Consider the following 19,340-nt stretch of genomic DNA (forward strand, 5'->3'; position numbering starts at 1 on the left):
AACCGACCCCTGTCCACACCACATCTTTAACAAAGCTGACTCCATCATCGCACCCCAACTCCGGAACATCATTAAATGCTCCTTCGCATCTGCCACCTTCCCGGAGAGCTGGAAACATGCCAAGCTCAGCGCCCTCCTGAAGAAACCCACCGCGGACCCCATGGACCTCAAGAAATTCCGCCCCATCTCGCTCCTCCCTTTTCCGGCCAAAGTCATCGAGAAGACCGTCAACAAGCAACTCTCCACCTTCCTCAATACTAACGGATCCCTCGACCCCTCCCAGTACGGCTTCCGAGCAAACCACAGCACCGAAACCGCCCTCATCGCAGCTACCGAAGACATCAGGTCCCTGCTCGACAATGGGGAAACAGCCGCCTGGACCTCTCAGCAGCCTTCGACACCGTATGCCACCGCACCCTGATACGACGCCTCAGCAACTCCGGAATCCAAGGAACGGCCCTGGAATGGATCATGTCGTTCCTCGCCGGAAGAACCCATAGAGTCCCCCCCCCCCTTCCGATCCACGGCTACCGAAGTCATATGCGGCATTCCTCAAGGATCCTCGCTCAGCCCCACCCTCTTCAACGTCTACATGAGCCCTCTCGCTGCCATCGCACGCCAACACAACCTTAACATCATCTCCTACGCTGACAACACCCAGCTGATCCTCTCCCTTACCAACGACCCCGGCACCACCAGAGCCAACCTCCAGGAAGGAATGAAAGACGTCGCGGAATAGATGAAGGTCAGCAGTCTGAAACTGAACTCAGACAAGACGGAAGTCCTCATCTTGGGACCATCCCCCTCTGCCTGGGACGACTCCTGGTGGCCTTCCGCGCTGGGCAACGCCCCCAAGTCCACTGACCATGCACGCAACCTGGGCTTCATCCTGGACTCATCCCTCACGATGACCAAGCAAGTCAACGCCGTCTTGTCATCCTGTTTCAACACCCTGCGCATGCTCCGAAAGATCTTCCGGTGGATCCCCACTGACACCAGGAAGACGGTCACCCAGGCCCTCGTCACCAGCCGACTGGACTACGGGAACACCCTCTACGCTGTAACCACAGCCAAACTCCAGAAAAGACTCCAGCGCATACAGAACGCCTCTGCACGACTCATCCTGGACATCCCCCATCACAGCCACATCTCTGCCCATCTGTAAGACCTGCCATGGGTCCCCGTCAGCAAGAGGATCACGTTCAGACTCCTCACCCACGCACACAAGGCTCTCCACGACATGGGCCCCAAATACCTCAACAGCCGCCTCACATTCTACACACCCACCCGCCAGCTCCGATCCGCCAGCCTCGCTCTCGCCTCCGTTCCACGAATTCGCAAAGCCACCGCCGGAGGAAGATCCTTCTCCTACCTGGCGGCCAAGACATGGAACTCCTTCCCCAACCCCCTATGGCTGACCCAGGACCATCTCTCCTTCAGGAAACAACTCAAGACCTGGCTGTTCGAGCAGTAGCGACTCCCCTCCCTCCCAGCGCCTTGAGACCCTAACGGGTGAGTAGCGCGCTCTACAAATTTTCTGATTGATTGATTGATTGATCAGTGCTCAGTAAATCTGAGGACTATGAATTATTAGGGTTTACAAAAAATCCCCTGCTGATGTCTGCAGATCATGACTTTGCATTCAGCAAAGTCTGTCATTTATCCTTCTGACACCCATAATTAAGAGTAAATACTTATACTGACATCTGCTATGAATTGGAGAAGTGCACCATGAAGAATTCTATGAACATCAATAATTATAATAATAACTACTGTTGTTATTATTGCAAATCATCTCTCCCTGGCTCCTGTCGGTTAGTTTGAATCAGCTCTTGATCTAAGCTCTGCTGATGTTCTCCTCCCTGAGGCTCCTCATCTCCCTCTGAAACCTTCAAAGTTGAGGACCAAGAACATCTGCCCTGCCTCTGTTTCCTGTTTCTCTGTCCCTCAGGCAGACATGTCTCCTCCCCACAGTAAAAGCATCTTCACTTCCTGTGCCAGGGATCTGCTTCCTGTCTCTAAGGGGAAATACAATAATCACTCTAAGGTATTAGTCTTGTGATGTCACAAGGTCTGATCCTTGTACTGTGTAATGTACTTACCATGTACGTTGAGTCTGCAGCTGAGCCTGGATTCTGCAAGAAAGAGAAGGAAAAGACTTAGCACATTTAAAAATTTAAGTATAAAACAGGAAGAGAGCATCTGACATCAATAAAGCCTCCTGTCCTGGCGGTCCTACGGCTGGAAGGATAGTACAGGAATAAACTGACTTTCACCTCTGTATCATCACTTATACTTTACTACATGTCGTAAGTGAGATGGCCATTGGTCGTTAGTTGATGAGCAAGGTTTCCAGCTTCTTGTGGAATTCAAAAAGCAAAGAGGAAGCCCTAATGTGTTGGATGTGATGGGTGAGAAAGCTAGACCTCCTGTTTTGCGGATACGGGGGGGGGGGGGGTACGAGTGAGACTGAGGGCAGGTGTCTGGTAGGTTGGTGTGAAGTGAAGGTGACTATTAAGGTATCCTGGTCCTATGTTGTGCAGTGCCGTCTATGCGAGTGTGAGGAGTTTGAATTGGCAGCATTCGTGTATAAGAAGCCAGGGGAGCTCTTTGAGGAGGAGGATGATATGGGAGGTTTAGGATGAGTCTTGCTGTGGCGTTCTTCAGGGTCTGAAGTCGGTTAGAGATTCCGGCATATTATCCTTTGCCATAGTCTAGTCTACTTGTTTTGAAGCCTTGAGTGATGTTGCGTCAGGAGTTCTTGGGAATCCATTTGAAGTTTTTTTCGAAGCATGAGGAGTATATGGAAGCACAAGGAGCTTACTACGTTTAACTGTGCTGCCATGTTGAGTTTGTCATCTCTAGGTTTCTTGCATGGTTGGTTGGTGTGAGACCACTCCGCACCAGACCTATCTGTTTATGTGGAGAGATTCTCCATATATGAAGATACTGTTCGTAAATCCCTTTCTGAATAAAGATATTTCCTCTCATTGTGCCTCCCCTAGGCCTCTGCAGAGGCGTACGTTTTTGGTGCTGTCTCAAAGTTATGATTTCTCGTAAATCTGGGGCAGTGTCAAAAAGCCCTGGATGTTGCTGAGAAAGACCCCAGCAACACCCACTGCACACCCCTTTAACATAGAAAACTGCATTAAAGGGAACAATATTTACAAGGCAGCATTACGCCAAAAGAAGTGGCTTAGTGCGGCCTCGTAAATATGGAGCAGTGTCCTGCACCAAAGGTGGTGCAAGGGGCTTATAAATAAGCTCCATTGTGTTAGACCTGTCAGCCTTAGGGTGGTCTTCCCCCAAACTGCTTGCTTCTCAACTCTTGTTATGCTGTGTTATGTAAGCTGGATTTGTAAATCGCAGTTTATCGCTCTTCTACCTGTTGTTTCTATTTCTTGTCCACCCTCCATTCTCTCAAACCATCTTATTTGCTTCCCATCCTCTCTCACATATCCAGGCCACTGGAGAGGAAGGGAAAGTGAAAGGGCACCGTGGAACCTGCCATTACCATGAGGCACAGGCCACTGTAGCAGTTTCTTCTTAAAGTCAAATCTTTTTTAATTTCACCCCTGAAACAGGGAGTAAGCAAGACACTGACTGTTACACAGCGTTAAGCCTACAACCCGCTCAGGGCCGGCCGCGTCAGGACATGATGCAATAAATAACATTGAAAGTTCTCGTACTCAACATTGTACACAGCGTTTCGCCTACAACCCAACCGGGCCGGCCGCGTCATATGTCACCCAATCTACGCCAGGCAGTCACTGCCTGAGATAGCCCGGTCCCTAGGTCCAAATGTAACCAGTAAACCAGAAAGGTTAGAACAATTAGACCAATGGGGTCCGAACTTCAACAGAGTGTCAAAAGGGATGACAGCAGATCAGAGTAGACAGTAGGAATAAGTAAGGAGATAAGTCTAGAAAAGAAAGAGGGCGCAGAGCGCATCGAAGAGGGTGGGGGGGAAGGGGGGAGCGCAGCGCGCCGGTCAGCTGGCCATCATGTAGCACCTACATTGTTCTAGGCCTCACGCACTGGGGTTTCTATGGTAGCAGCCTGCCCGGTTCAGGGGGGACCACAGCGTCTTCTACTAGCCGTAGCGCCCGGAGCTTGGGAGGCATGTGTCGCACATGTTCTACTGCACACAAACATTTCACCAGGGGTTGCCACACCACCTTAAAGCGCGTGTCGCGAGCCTGTAATCTAGCTGTGAAAAGTTCCATTGTTATGACATGCCATGGTCGCACAAACCACGCAGCAATAGGCGGCGCTTCCGTCTTTTTCCAATATAAAGCAATGAGCTGCTTAGTTGCCCCTAGCATTTGAAGCGCCAATGTCCAGTCGCTCCGGGTTAGAGCCTTCAGGCCAGCAGATTTGACCCCCAGTAGTAGCGTGCTAGTGGCTTCAGGCAGAGGAAACCCCAGTACCCCCCTGATGTGGCTTAAGACCTCCTTCCAGAAGAGGGTCAGCGAAGAGCAGGTCCACCATATGTGTAGAAAATCTCCAGTCGCAGACCGACACCTCCAGCACTCAGGGGAAGAGGCCGGGAACATTTTGTGTAGACGCTGTGGCGTGTAGCACCACTGGGTCATTATTTTATATGCATTCTCCAGTTGTGGTATGCTATGATATAATTTTGGTATGTCTCGCCACAGATGGCACCACTGTGCCGAGGTGATGTCTGTGTCTGAGATGGAGTGCCAATGCTGCTGGTACGGATGGGAGGGCGGCGTGTGAGGGTGCTGTAGGATCTGATAGAATTTTGAGATCAGGCCCTTCGATTCAGTAAATGAGCGAGCTAGCCGCTCGAACGGAGTGAAAGCGCGCATGGCCACCTGATATGTGTCCTCTGCCAACACCCAATGCCTAAGTTGAGCATATTGCATCCCAGCCTCGGGCGGTACTCGGAATTCCTCCCGGCAGTGGGAGAAGATCTTGAGAGAACCCCCATCAAATAAATCCGTAAGTACTCTACAGTTGCCCTGTGACCACTTATGGAAGGCCCTAGTGCGATGGGCCGGAGGGAAGCTCGGATTCCCCTCAATTGGGGTGTGTGGCGAGGGGAAGGTCGTGAGGCCCCTGCGTACAGCTATTTTGTCCCAAATCTCCAGCATCGTTTTCGTGAGCACCGCCAAGTATGCACTCGGAGAATGCCCCATTTTAGATTTCCACGCCACATCCCAGATGGTGCGCCTAGTCACAGCTCTGTCCATGTGTAACCACCCCTTCTCGCTCTCAGTTACGCCCCATTCTACTATAAAACGAAGATGCGCTGCCCAATAGTACTCCACCAGGTTAGGACAGGCCAGTCCCCCCCGATCTCGTGGCGCCAACAGAAGAGCTTGGGAGAAGCGGGGCCTCCTCCCCCCCAGATAAAGTTGGTAAGGTCACGCTGCAAACCTCTTATGTTATGCAGCGGTTTGGGAGTGGGGAGACACTGGAATAAATATAAGATTTTGGGTAGAATGGACATCTTAATTGCATTGATTCTGCCCAGCCATGACTGCACGAGCAGCTTCCACCGCCGCAGATCTTCAAGGACCGATCGTCGGCATTCCCTCCAGTTGACTTGCGTCCAGTCGTCCAGCGAGGGGGTCAGCTGGAGGCCAAGATATTGGATATGCTGGGCCATCCACCGGTAGGGGGCTATCTGCTCCAGATGAGGGATTTCTGTCTTCGGGATGGTAAGGTTGAGGGCCCAGGACTTATTGTGGTTGATTCTCAGGCCAGAGACACGCTCAAAGAGGCACAAGGCTGAGTGCACTGCCGGCAGGGATTCTCGGGGCTTTGTGAGTGTAAGGATAAGGCCATCCGCAAAGAGCGCTACTTTGTGATCTTGGCCGCCTAGGGGGATACCATGGATGTTAGGGGTCCGACGAACCATATCCGCTAGCGGCTCTATTGCTAGGGCAAATAATTGGGGCGAGAGCGGGCAGCCCTGTCTGGTTCCCCTACCGATGTTGAACGGCTCCGTGAGCTGCCCGTTGACTCGGATTCTGGCCTGTGGCGCTAGGTACGGCGCCTTGATCCTAGTGATCATCTTCTGGCCGAGACCTATCTTATGTAGCACCGCCCTTAGGAAGGACCAGTCCACCCGGTTGAACGCCTTTTCCGCGTCTAACGAGAGAAGGCAGGCTGGGGTCCTCCAGTGGTGAGCCTACCCCACAAGGTGTGCAACCCTGCGCACGTTGTCTGCCCCCTGTCGGTTGCGGATGAAACCCACCTGGTCTGGGTCTATCAAGCCCGGCATATGGGGATTCAATCGCTTCGCCAGGAACTTGGTGTATATTTTTAAGTCAGTGTTTAGTAAAGCAATCGGGTGGTAGGACTCTCACATTTTAGGGTCTTTCCCAGGCTTTAGGATTAAGGCGATTTCCGCCAATCCCATATCACGGGACGGTCCCTTCTCATCCGTAAAGGAGTTATAGAGCCGGAGAAGGTGGGGTCCGCGCTGCGCCTGAAACATGCGATAGAAGGAGAGATGGAGCTCATCAGGTCCCGGAGTTTTCCCCAGGGGGGCTCTCGGATGGCTGATGCTACCTCCTCCTGTGTGATCGGTTCCTCCATTAGCCTCGCATAATGGGGATGTAGCGTCGTTCCACCATACTGACCTAACACTTCCTCCACCAGCTCCGGAGGCGGTTACTCCTCCTTATACAGTGCCACATAATAGTCCCTGAAAGCCTGACATTTATCCTTCTCTGCCATGACTCTATTCCCATTCGGCAATTGAACGTTGGCTATATGCGCTTTAGCGGCACGGGCTCTCAGCCTCCTCGCCAGTAGCCTCCCCACCTTGTCCCCTCCCTCGAAGTACCTCTGCTTTAATGTCAAGAGGGATTTCTCCGCTCTATTTGTGCGTAACATCCGGAGCTGCCCTCTAAGATTAGCCAGCTGCCGTCTCGACCGCAGGGTAGGACAGTCCTGATCCTTCAGCTCCGCCTTCTTTATGTCTCCCGTCAGCTTGTCCTCCATCGCTCGTGCCTCGCGTGTCCGCGAGATCTAGAGGGAAGTAATGTGCCCCCGTATCGTGGCCTTGAAGGCGTCCCAGACCACTGGAAAGGGCGTCTCAGGCAGGCCATTACACTTGAAATAGGAGACAATGGCCCCCCTGATGTCTTCCATGTCTGCCGCATCCCGAAGGATACTCGGCGGCAGACACCACCTCCGCAGGGCAAGCGGCCGGGTCCTGCAGGAGTAACTCAACATGGGCGTGATCGGAGAGCAAGATATCGGACATAGTGACCCCGAGGGCATCGCGGAAGAGATCATGAGAGATAAATAAATAATCGATGAGAGAATAGGATCGGTGTGCATGTGAGTAGAACAAGTACTCCCTCTTGTCTGGGGAGAAGTAACGCCACACATCAAACAGCCCTAAATCCGTTATCTGCTGGCGCAGCGCTGAGAACATTGCTCCCGCACCACTGAAGGAGCCCTCACTCCGGTCCATCTCAGGGCTCCAGACCAGGTTAAGGTCCCCCCCTAGGATGAGCGAGGGGCCTCCCCGTGGCACCCGCTCCCTTAAAAGGTCTCGAAGGTAGCGGTCTTGCGCCTGGTTAGGGGCATAAATATTACACAGAGTGAAGCGGCGGCGCCCAACCTCCACACCCACTCTACGGAAGCGCCCATCACCACCTCTAAAGGGCCTGTTGCTTCCCCGCCTGATGCCAGCCCTACACAGTATCGCCACTCCTGCTGTCTTTGTGTCCGCTGCAGCCCACAACTGAAGAGGGTACCTAGGATGTGCCATGCGCGCGGTGTCAGCTTGCAAGAGATGCGTCTCTTGTAGGAATATGATGTCTGGGTTCTGTTGAAGGAGATAGTGCCACGCCTGCTTACGCTTATTGGGTGAGTTAAGGCCCTTCAAGTTGAGCGTTAGGACCTTCAAAGGGCCAGGCGTGTTTACTGCTATGCTAGGGTCTTGTCGTGAGTCATCCGCGCCCTCTTAATAGTCATCCCGCACACTCACAGTGGGCATGCACTCGCAAGGTGTGAAGCCTCCCCTCCAGGAGGTAATAAGCAGACACCCCGTATTTCATGGTATGGGGATCACCCGCCGGACTCTTCTTTATCCCCTTCAAGGGATCGGATATGAGCTATGATGTCCTGTTTGGTCTGAGAGGGTGAACGCTCAGTCTTGGGAGACATACAATGCTGCCTATGCACTGTAGTCCAGGATGGTCCAGCCGGTATCCTTTCCTGCCTACGGGGCTGAGATGGGCTCGCCGGCGGTGTTGCTGATAGGCGGATGAGTTGCGCCGCATCCGTATAGGACCGTATGATTCAGCGCTTGGATTCCCACTGAAATATGAGCGCAAATGGATAACCCCATTGGTAGGCGATGCCCTTACTGCGCAGTTTTTTGTCACTGGTCGAAACGCTTGTCTCCTCTTCAGGGTGCTGGGCGCCAGATCTTGAAACATCTGAATCTTGTGCCCCTTGTATCGCAGGTCCGGTTTGTCTCGCCCTTTTTTCCAGATTGCCTCCTTTTCGGCGAAGAAATGGACCCTAGTCCAAATGTCCGGTAGGAGCCCCGGCCTACCCGCGGGTCCGGATACACGATGGGCCCGATCCAAAGCCGGTGGAGAGGCATTCTCATCCCCCCAGACCTCGTGCAGGAGCTGTGCCACATATCCTATGATGTCCTCCCCTTCTTCTCCAAGAGGAACCCCCCGAGTACGGAGTTTATTGCAGTGGCTTCTGTTCTCTAAGTCCTCCTGCTTTACTTGGATCTCAATATTCTGCTCCTCAAGCGCCGCCAGACGCTGCCATAGGTGTTCCTGGTCCTCCGTGCGCGTGTCCATCGTCCTTTCCAGCCCATCTACTCGGTCCCCAAGGTCCGTGACCTCCTTCCGCAGTTCTTTCACACATGTGTCCACCTCGGTCCGCAGAGATCCTATTTTCATTTTCAGTTCCGACATGAAAGTGGTCATAAATGTCTGAGTGACCGGTGGGGAGTCTCCAGCGGTCTGGGATGAACTTTCACCTGCAGCAGGCGCCCCCACCTTTCCCCACATTGCCACGACAGTATTGTCCCTGGGGGCTGCAGTCGGGTCGGCTTTGTTCCCTTTGTTGAAGCGCGTCATTGCCAGCTTCACTCACTCCCAGCCAAGAGTTACGAGTGATCTCCACAACACCACGGGGAGTGGGCCAGGTCACGGGGCGCCAGTCAAAGAACCAAGCGAAGGCCTGCACTCGCTCCCTAGCTCCTCCACTCTATAGTACCCAAACATATCCTCCCATCCACCCACGGGGCTCAAGGCTACGTGCTGGGATCACCAGTTCTGCTTTCAGGAGCCTGGGCTATCAACATTGTGAGGGCAGGGGCTGGGGTACAGCACAGAACACTGACGTTAATGCCTGCCCTGGAGCACAAGAACACGCCCCTCCCCTGTCGCCGTCTAACCCAGGGGTATTCAAGGGCAATTGTGAGCTTAGACCGGCCACTACACAGCTAAAGAAGGCCTCCGCGGCTTCACCAGCAATGTCCCCTTCAAAGGCACCCAGTCGAAAGTTAGCACACCCCTACTTTTAAACTGCAGTCCACGCCGCTATTTCCTCAAGCCGTCGCGCCAAACTCCACTGTGGGCGCGCAAATCTCAAATGGTGGGAGAAGCGAAGTTGTCTGAATAAGTATTCCAGGCCCCTACAGCAAGCCCCCACACCGCACCAAGCACCCTACTGTCCAGCTAGCCACCCAAGGCGCAGGGGGTACACATAAAGGGTGAAAGGCTGTCCACACCCTCCCCACCCAAAGGTCCGTTGCTCACAGCGCTGGGCCTCTCACGGCAATCCCCACATCCAAAAAATGGCGGGCTGCGCTTTCCACTGCCGCCCTGCTCCCCGGACCAGTTCCGCTCACCCTGGAGTCTGGTGCTGTGCCAAGTCTGTTACCCGCTTCAGTGTCTCACCGGAGAGCCGGGCCTCGCCCACAGCATATGCCTGCCGCCTCAAATCTCAGGCCCAGTCCTGTCGAGGGCCGCTTTGTTGGTTGCGCCGCCGAGTCTCTTCACTGCGACCCGTAGGCAGCCTTTGATATCCCAGGGGCGGACCAGTCGCTCACCACCCAGAGAAAGCTCCTTCAGGCCGCACCATCAGCCCCTCTGAGGCCCGCCTCCTTCCAGGCCTCAAGGTATCCCGGTGGCGGGGGGCCGACTGCCCAGCCACCACGCACTTTCAGGGCCACACCTCGGGCCACTGTCCATAGGCTGCCCCCCGACACGCGTGCTCCTCGCCCGTTAGCCCTCAAAATGGCGGGTCGCGTCTGTTTCTGGATCCCAGGCCCCCGGGACCGGGTCGCCTTCTCCGAAGTTCTGGGTTGCTTCCCTGGATTTTAACCCCCTCCTCTCCACTTTGCCGGAATGAGGCGGATTCTGCATGCACTACAAGCGCCCCCGCCAACTGCCCGCAGGTCGCGGACCCTGCTTTGCACTGTAGAGGATTTCAGGGCACTGGAATGATTCCTCCGCTGGTCTTGCCACAATTGGCTCACTGCCACACAATCCGGGGCAGTTTCCTTGCCTCGCCATGCCTCAGGGAGGGTCGCTGCTCCCGTTATAGGAGGGCCTAGGAGCTCAGCCCTCCGTTACAGGTCTCACTCCTCCGAGGCGTATAAAATGGCGGGATACCTTCTCAGGCCCACGACCGGGCTCCGCAATCCCCGCTCACCGGCAACTCTTCGGGGGGTCCAGGGTGCATCCACGGGCACCCGACAGCCAGATCTTCGTAATGCGCCCCGGGGCCCGCACTCGTCACGCACTCACCAGGGCTCGCCGTCCGATCGCCAAGCGCGGGCCCTGCTCTGCCAGGGGCTCCCAAGATGGTGGGTCGCTGCACCAGGCCTGTCACCCAGCTCCGCCGATCTTCGTGGACCAGCTGCCTCCCAAGGGGATTTCAACTCGTCCGCTGCCTCCTGTCACACCGACAGCCTCGGTGATTCCCGGGGGGCGATTTCAGGGCCCCTCAGCTCCGCTTAAATTGCTATTGATGGTGGGTGACAGCGGGAGCCCCACCAGATCACGTCTGCTCACATCGCCTGGTAAGCCACGCCCCAGCAGTTTCTTCTTAAACTTTGTTCTACAGGGCTGCATCCTTTGGATAGGAGTTCTGTTATAAGATTGCCTCTCTCGCTGGCGAAGAGATGACGTGGGGGAATATTATGAAGCCCCAGCGATAATTATCGGTGAGCGCGCTTAGCGCAGTTTAAATTATAACCGGCTATCGCTGGAATATATTGCCAAGCTAGCGCTGTATTATCGACGCTTAGCGCTATGGCGATAAATATTCCAGTGATAGCGGGGTTTTCCATGGAACATCGCTGGTTTTCCAAGGATGTCCCATGGAAAACGGCGATAACTTGATGATAAGTCCCTGTGGCTTTAGCCCCACAATCCACCTCCCATGTTAGGTATGCCTTAGTTAGGAATTTAACAGACGTTAAATACCTGCGTTAAGGCATAGTTAATGTGATTTCAAATATCGCAACCCCTCGTTGATAATATCGCGAAGCTGGGTTAGCGATATTTTCCCATTAAGTTTTGTCAGGCACGCCTCCTTTGCATCTCATTAACGATGCGATGCGAGGCATGCTGATAACTGGTGCGCAGGCAAGGAAACACGCGCTAGCGTGTCCTTTTTGCTAATGCAATAAAACTATTGCCACTTTTCGCCCGAAAACTGACTCTAAAGCGGCGATAATATTATCGCTGCCCCTTGATAATATGCCCCCCACATTCTACTATCTTCCTCTCTGTGGAGGGGGCACCATAGAGAGAGTCGTTCTCTCCAGCCCCTAATCCACTTATACCAGTGGCAGGAGCGACTGACACTGGACGCTGGGGATCATGGTTCAATCCCCGACGTCGGCGGCAGGGGTCTGCCAAGCACCATGTGATTCTGGGCAATAGCTTGCTCAATCTTCCAGACGGCCCCCAGCACCGGGAAACTTATGGGTAGCTGTGCACTTGACAAATACAGGATTATTATTATTATAAATCCATCAAGTAGTGATGAAGGTGATTTTTAAATAGTGAAACAACTTAATGACAGTGTATTACTTGTAATTTACATACACATAATAACATTTGACCTTTCTGCCTTAACACATTGTTACTATTTCAAGCAGAGAGAGATAAACAAAGCTGTCCAAGTACCAATGCTAAGCGGAGAACCCAGGTCGTACGGTTCCAAGTTCAGCAACTTAGATACAAATGGCCTGATTTAGGTACTCAGTGGCAACAGCCAGGGAGTACAGAGTACCCTGTCTGCCAAACTCTAGGGTCACCCGTCCACTTTTGAGTCAAGCAGGCTACCAACTTTATGGTGACAGAGTAAAATCACCTCCATTGACATAACTCTTCCTCCCTCGGTCTGCAGGGGTTTGGGCAATCCGACCCTCCACCCTATTTTTGAATCATTTTTTTCTGTCCCTCACTATCAGGAATATCCTTGCAGGAAGTGACAGTAACAAAATATTAAAATGAGTCCCACACCAGTAAAGAATAATAACTAGCGTATCAGACTATGAGCTCTGGTCAGGAGGTGGGCATGAAGATCTGGTCCCTTGGTTCTTGAGCCCTTGGTAGCCACCTTAATCCCACACTATGGTACATGAAAGGACCAGATGTCTATAGAGAGGATACAATCTGTAGCTGTGACTGCAAACACAGCAGAAGAAGGAGCTCCAATGGCACTGCCACATGAGAATAGATTCTGACCTGCACTTCAGATAACTATGAAAACAGAAAATTACTTACAGAAACTGAAGACAATGATAGCCATGATGGTTAGGTAAAGCATCATTGAATAAATATGAATGTAGCCTTCTTGTTTAGGCTACATTTCAGGACATGAATTATGGGAGAGGTCTTTGGCAAACTGCGAGAACCTTCCTTGAGTTTCCAGAATTCAAATGTAAAAATAAAACGTGTCTGTCGCCCAATTGCGCAGGTAAAACCTGTGCAGAAACACAAGGTATAGCAGAGCTCAGGAGCCCCAGCTGCAGCAGAGGTGGCCGGATTGTGCATCCAAAGGTGCAGACAGAAGACTTAGGGCAGGACAGACACTGCATAGAAGAGTCCACGAGACTGCATGCAAGAGACTTCTTTTTCAGTTTGTCCGGCACCCTGCTGGTGTCGATGTGACATGTCTATGTTCTTGTAGCTTAACTGTTAATTTAGTGATTGTTCAGATTTTCACAATCTCTTGACAATCCTTTTTGAATTTGCTTATTTGTCTAATTTCTGACTGATCCCCAGTGCATGTTCATATTTGCATCACCACTTCACAATCCTAATATACATTTTACATTAGGGCTCATGCTTTCACCTGCAGTCAAGATGGTGGTATACCTTGGAGCGCCGCATCCTCACTCACTATCCGGCAACAGCCACCTGAACTGGAAGGGACCACTGTTGTAAAGCCTCAAAGTAGCAAATGCATATGACTGAGCCTTGGAGGCCTGGCCATGACAGGGGCCACCAGTGAGACTTAGGTCATCTCCACAGCCCGCCTGCCGAGTTGGGCAGACACAGATGACTCCCCCAGTTGATTCTGCTCCTGAGGTGTGTGGTGAGCCATGAGGTTCTTCAATGGTGCTGTAGTGTGTGACCCCCATTGGCAGGCTGATTGTGAGACACCATTTCTAGTCCTTTCTACTTGCCCCTGGAGGGATGTACTTGGGGTTCCCCTGCTTAATTACATTGATTCTCTCTCATAATAAGGGGGAGGGGGGCAGGATATCCGGCATATTTGTGATGAAGTAACCCGTCCACCAAACTCTAAACCAGGATTAAGATTTTGGTATCTAAGGATGGGAGGAATAGTTCATGATGTGTATGGTCAGGAAATGAATTATTTATTGCAGAAATACCATGATGTGGCTTACAGCGAGGTGGCAAACATGGGTAAATCATTATTGATGAGACTGTATGGTGAGGGTGAATGTGAAAGATTTTGTAAGACCCTTGCTCGGTTGTTGACGAGAGAGAGGCACAGTAAACATTTATTAAAAAGAGACGGAGAGCGGAAGAGACACTCATGCCCAGTGAGGATATAATTTGAGAATGTGTCAACTGCTATTTGTGACTATACACTTCATGAGCTACTTGTGTGGGCCTGTTAAGAGGCCTAAAACCCATCCTAAAGTATTTTGAGCCAACAGTACGTCAGCTCATTGTTCCAGCCATGATTATCTCTCATTTGGACTATGCCAGCGTGCTGCTCATGGGTGCCAACAAAGCTGAGGTCCTTCGACTCCAACGGGTCCAAAACTTGGCAGCGAGAACTCTGATTGGGCTCCCTCGTAGATGCGCTGTCAGAGCAATGATTGGAAGGCTTCATTGGCTTCCGATCGCATCTCGGATCCAGTTTAAAGCCCTTGTCATGGCGTTTAAAATCCTTAAAACCGGGAGACCAGCTTTGTTGCGCCCTTTGCTGACCTTGTATGCTCCCCGGCGTAGCTTGCGCTCATCGGGACAACACCTGGTGAGTGTGCCACGAACAAAACTATGCCATATGGGCGGTCGCTCTTTCCGGGTGTTGGCGGCTAAACTTTGGAACTCCCTGCTGGCCCATATCCGCAGAGTAGAGAACCTGCTGGCTTTTCGGAAAGCCATTAAAACTTTTCTTTTTTCATCATCATAGGATCTCCCGTCTATGTTCTGGCTAGCCTCAGGTATCTGTCTTTTTAGATCTAGCAGTGCCGGGAAGCCTCTTTGCTGGGGCAGCTGTTGCCTTAACATAACATAACACAACATAACATAACATAACATAACATGAGTAGGTGAGACCCCCAACCGAAAGGAGAAACGTCTCGATGAGATAACCTTGGTTTGTTTGGCAACCTGCCATAGGCAGCTCCTGAGTGAGCCACTATTGATGGAAGAGATTAAAGGCACTACTGAGAGTTTTGGGTGGAGCCAATGCTCCAGTCTCCCACAGTCTATCGTGTGAGTTTTATACAGCCTATAAAAACAATTTTGCACCACATCAACTTGAGGTCGATGTCGTGCATTTTGGACACGGCAAGCCACCTTCCTTGCTTGGAGCATATCCATCAAGAACATGTTGGGGAATGAGTCATACCAGAGAGAGAGAGACACCTTCCTCGTTATGAGAAGCTTCCATTTCATTGCTTCCTAAACCAGGTAAGGATCCAAGCAAATATGCATCCTACCGCACATTGTCACAATAGGATACCAGCAAAGGTCATTGACAAGCCCCTGTCCATACTGATGGAAGACATTCCTCACTGTGCAATCGGATTTGTCTCACACAGATTCTCTTCTGTTATTCTGCACACTGTGGTTCAGTACTACATTATGTTATGTTAGCAATATCTTATATAGCACACGTACACCAGAAGGTTTCATGGTGCTGGCTCTAGAGTGTGCCGGGACCAATGGAAGGAGTTAAGCGTTGGCCTACGTAAACAACCATGTCTTGAGAATTTTCCTGAAGCTCAGCAGTTTGGTACATATTCGAATCACTAGTGGAGAGGAATTCCATGGTCTGGGAGCCAAGGCAGCGAACCTGCAACCTCCCTGACGTTTTAGCTTGAAGGTAGTGGTGGTCAGAAGTTGAAGGTGGGTGGAACGGAGGTTGCGGGAAGGGGTGTACCTGGGTAAGAGACATTTAATAAATGTAGGGCTCAGGGCTGTGGAGGCACTTGAAGATGATACAACCAGTCTTGAAGGCCATGCGCTGGGGAATGGGGAGCTAGTGAAGTTTTTTTTAAAGGGGTCTGGTGGATTGCCAGACTACATTACCTAAATCCCAAATTACATGTCATGGTGGTGCTTCTGTATCCAGAAAAGCATGTGATTCTCTAGAGTCGCCATTTTTGATGGCCACACGCGGAAGGATTAGAAACACTTATAGAAGTTACTCACACTCTTGTACTACTATACTTTTCTTTTTGATAAGGGAGGTGATAAGCTCTAACACCAAAATCTTTAAGCACATACAATTGTATGGAATAATATGAAAATTATTTCTCAAATTTCAAAGTTCATGGATGTCATATGTCCAAACTTTATGGCTCCTTTGCTCACTTCCAAGTTCCATGTTTCGTTGATGCGGTGTCTTGCTCTTGCCCCAAGACGTCATCAGGGATTATTCATGTTATGCATATTTTTTTCCTGTTGTGCGTGTGTCATAATCTAAATGCCATCAGGAGTCCGGTGCCACAAAAATCAGGTAGCTTGAGTATTATTCAAGCTAATCTCAGTTCAAATTGCACTAATTCTATGCGGCAGATTGCAGCGAGTGCACCCTGGGATAACAGCGATGAGAAGATCTAAGACTTTTCTGCTTATCTATTAAATGAGTCAAACTGAACTGCTTCTCTTAAATGGTAAAACAACCAATATTGAGTTACAATTTTCATTCTGATGGATGGAAGAACCAGTCAGACATCTTGTGGTAATGCTTCACAGAGGCATTGTGGTCCTCGTCAGACTGAGTTACAGTCCAGCTGTGTACACACTGACAAACCTGATAAACCCCTGGATAAAACTGTATTTTTCCTTGGCTGGCTTGGTTAGTAGGGCTCCCAAAGGATCTTTACCTGTTTATGAACATACCTATACATCTGAGCAAAAAGTTATTCACAAACTTAAAACATTGTTGAGCAGGTGAGTGTGAACAGATAAACAACCTCTGATGCTCTTTTATGAGAGAGGTGAGTTTGAGGTCCCAGCCCTAGAAATGTATTATCTAGCAGACCACTGCCATTTCGCATGACATTGGTATCATCCAGTCCATGGGTTCCCTTATATCATCCCAGAGAGAAAGCAAGCAGGCACCACCACCTTGATATGTCTATTTACCTAGGACATCAGTGACCCTCATTGATTCTCATCATTGCAGCCATGTGCTGGGATTGGATGGCTCTGAACCTAAAATCCAGCAACCTGTTTATTTATTCACTGGCAAGACCTCTGGCACATAATGCTCACCGCTGAACAGATGCTGATACTGGTACTGACCAGGACAGCTTTAACTCAATTGGATCATATCCATGTACAGGGGAAGTTTCTCACACTAGACTAATACAAGACTAGATGATATCTTACCGCAGTAGATATGCTCACCTACATGAGAATGAGGCTTATTAAAGATCCTTGTGTTACCGGATGAGCCTTACTTGGGTCCCAGAATAGGTTTCTAAATCCTACACAATGGTCTCCACTCTCAGGATGTGCAGTACAGCCGATAATAAACAAGCCTCGTAAACAGACATTGGAGAGGACCTAAAACAAAAGGGACATTTTGTTGTAAAGCGACCCAGTGGTTACCTGTGAGAAATTGGGTGGTTGATAGACTGGGATGTGAGCTCTGCAATGTTCAAAGTATTTATGCCGCAAACAAACAGTAAGAAAGTGAAAACACAACACAAGAAATATCCCACACCAATTTGGAAAAATAGAGTAAAATGTAATACATTTATGACAAAATGTCAAAAATCCAACCAGTAGAAACATAGTTATGAATTTGTAATGTTTTTTTCAAACAAGTCGTGCTGAAAGGATCAAGGCGCCAACTCCACACATCTAGTCATGCATGACTGCTACAAACTAAAAAAAATATGTCCAACCGTGCTGGAGCATTGTTCGGATACAAAAAGAGAATTGGGCCTTGTCAACACTTACCTTCAGACTTGGAAGAATTTCAAGCAAAATGTTCTGAAAAGGTAAAGTTCAGTAGGTCAATGCTGCAGGCTGTTTCTGAGAAAAGATGCAACATCGTCGGAGATGCTTGGGTCAAAGCAGTGGTGAAGATTTCAACATTTGGACTTAATCTCTTTTTGAGAGTTCAAAAACCTCCAGTGGGATAAGACAGGAGGCTGTAGCGGGTGACAATTTTAAAGACTCCTCTTTTGGTAAAGGACAGCTGAACATGATTTGCTGCTGTGGAGAAGAATGCAGCAGCGAAGTCAGGTCACCCAACAATGCACCTTGGGTGGATAGATGAGCAGGTTGGTCCCTGTCTCTACTCGTTTCTCAAAGCAGTTTTTAGGCTCAGTTATGGATTTTAGCCATCTGGGTACCTTTAATGCCACCACCAGGGGTCCAGGACTGTTGGTACTTCTCTTGGGAGTTCAATACTCACTTATGATGGGTCCAGGTGCAGGTTCATGGTAGTGGGAGACTTTTGTGTCCCTGCAGCTCTGATAAGGAGGCCAGCAAACTAGCCCTTGGAGTTACTATTGTAGTCATGGATTCAGGTGAAGATGGACCTCTGAGGGTTCAAAGAAGGCTCCAGGCAGCAAAACACTCCTTCCAGGTACAGCAAAGCATTCTTGGAGTGTGAACAGAATGTCACAGCAGCAGGCAGGTCTCTGAAAGTCCTTCTGTGGTCCATATAAATGAACTAAAGAGTGGGTCAGAGGGCATTATTTTTATGCCAAATTCTGCCTTTGAAGTTGGGAGATGTTTCTAGAGGTTTCAAGGTTGAAGTTCTTGGAATGTCCTAACTCCCCTGTCTTAGCTCCAAGATTGCTGCAGTGAAAAAGTAGAAATGATAAGTCCTTTGTGTGAAGGCAGAGAGTAGCCTTTTCAACTTCAAATAAGGTAAGCTCTGACCATCTTCCTACCAGCAGACAGCCTGTTCATGCACACCGAATCTCTCTACTTTGTACTCCTCTGGAAGGAATTCACAAAGTCTTTCTGTCAGATACACCTAGTCATGTGACCCAAGAGAGGCTGCAAAAAAAATCCAGTGATGGACAGAATGCGGAACAATGTCATACATGTACCCCAGTACAGAGATCTGGGCCTAAATCCTTTGTTTTTTTGCTCCCCATACTATTCCAGTTTGAACCCAGCCATATGCAAATCAGTCTTGACCCTGCTCCCTATGGGAACTGTCCAGCCCAAACTGCCATGCCAGGTCCTCGTTGGACTGGAAACAAGCATCCTAGGACCGGTTTTGGGGTTTCACCGCTCAAAAACAGGCTAGCCTTACTTCAGTGACATGGAAAGCATGGGATCCACCTCTGGGCATTCCGGTCCCACTCGGATGACAAATGCAACTAGCATTTGCATAGCAATAGGTCTCGCATTTGCGACAGTTTGAACTATTGGCATTGCAAGTGAGAATGCGCTTTATTTATGTGTTTTGAAAAAGTTGTTCTTCCTTACAAGATGCAAGGCTGGTAGTAAAATAGGCACAATTACTGCCAGCCTTGCTTCTCATAACCAAAGACTATAAGTACAAAGTGTGTGTTTGCACAATTCTTGCAGGTTTCCAAAACACATAAATAAAAGGCATTGTCATTGCTCAAACTCTTGCAAATGCGAGATCTACTGCATTGCAAATGCTTGTTTGTGGGG

The 19,340-nt window shown here is 50.2% G+C and overlaps 1 protein-coding gene across 1 annotated transcript in view; it reads right to left on the reverse strand.

Moving 5' to 3' along the window:
* The window catches only part of LOC147706607 (uncharacterized), a 740,422-nt gene that overhangs the window by 234,739 nt on the left and 486,343 nt on the right, over positions 1-19,340 (reverse strand). The window contains 3 exon segments of the mRNA XM_086929638.1: positions 2,103-2,135; positions 6,821-7,005; positions 8,358-8,945. Coding sequence (XP_086785764.1) covers positions 2,103-2,135; positions 6,821-7,005; positions 8,358-8,945 — 806 coding nt within the window.

Source organism: Lissotriton vulgaris, chromosome 7 (genome assembly GCF_964263255.1).
Source record: "Lissotriton vulgaris chromosome 7, aLisVul1.2, whole genome shotgun sequence".
Lineage (NCBI taxonomy): Eukaryota > Metazoa > Chordata > Amphibia > Caudata > Salamandridae > Lissotriton > Lissotriton vulgaris.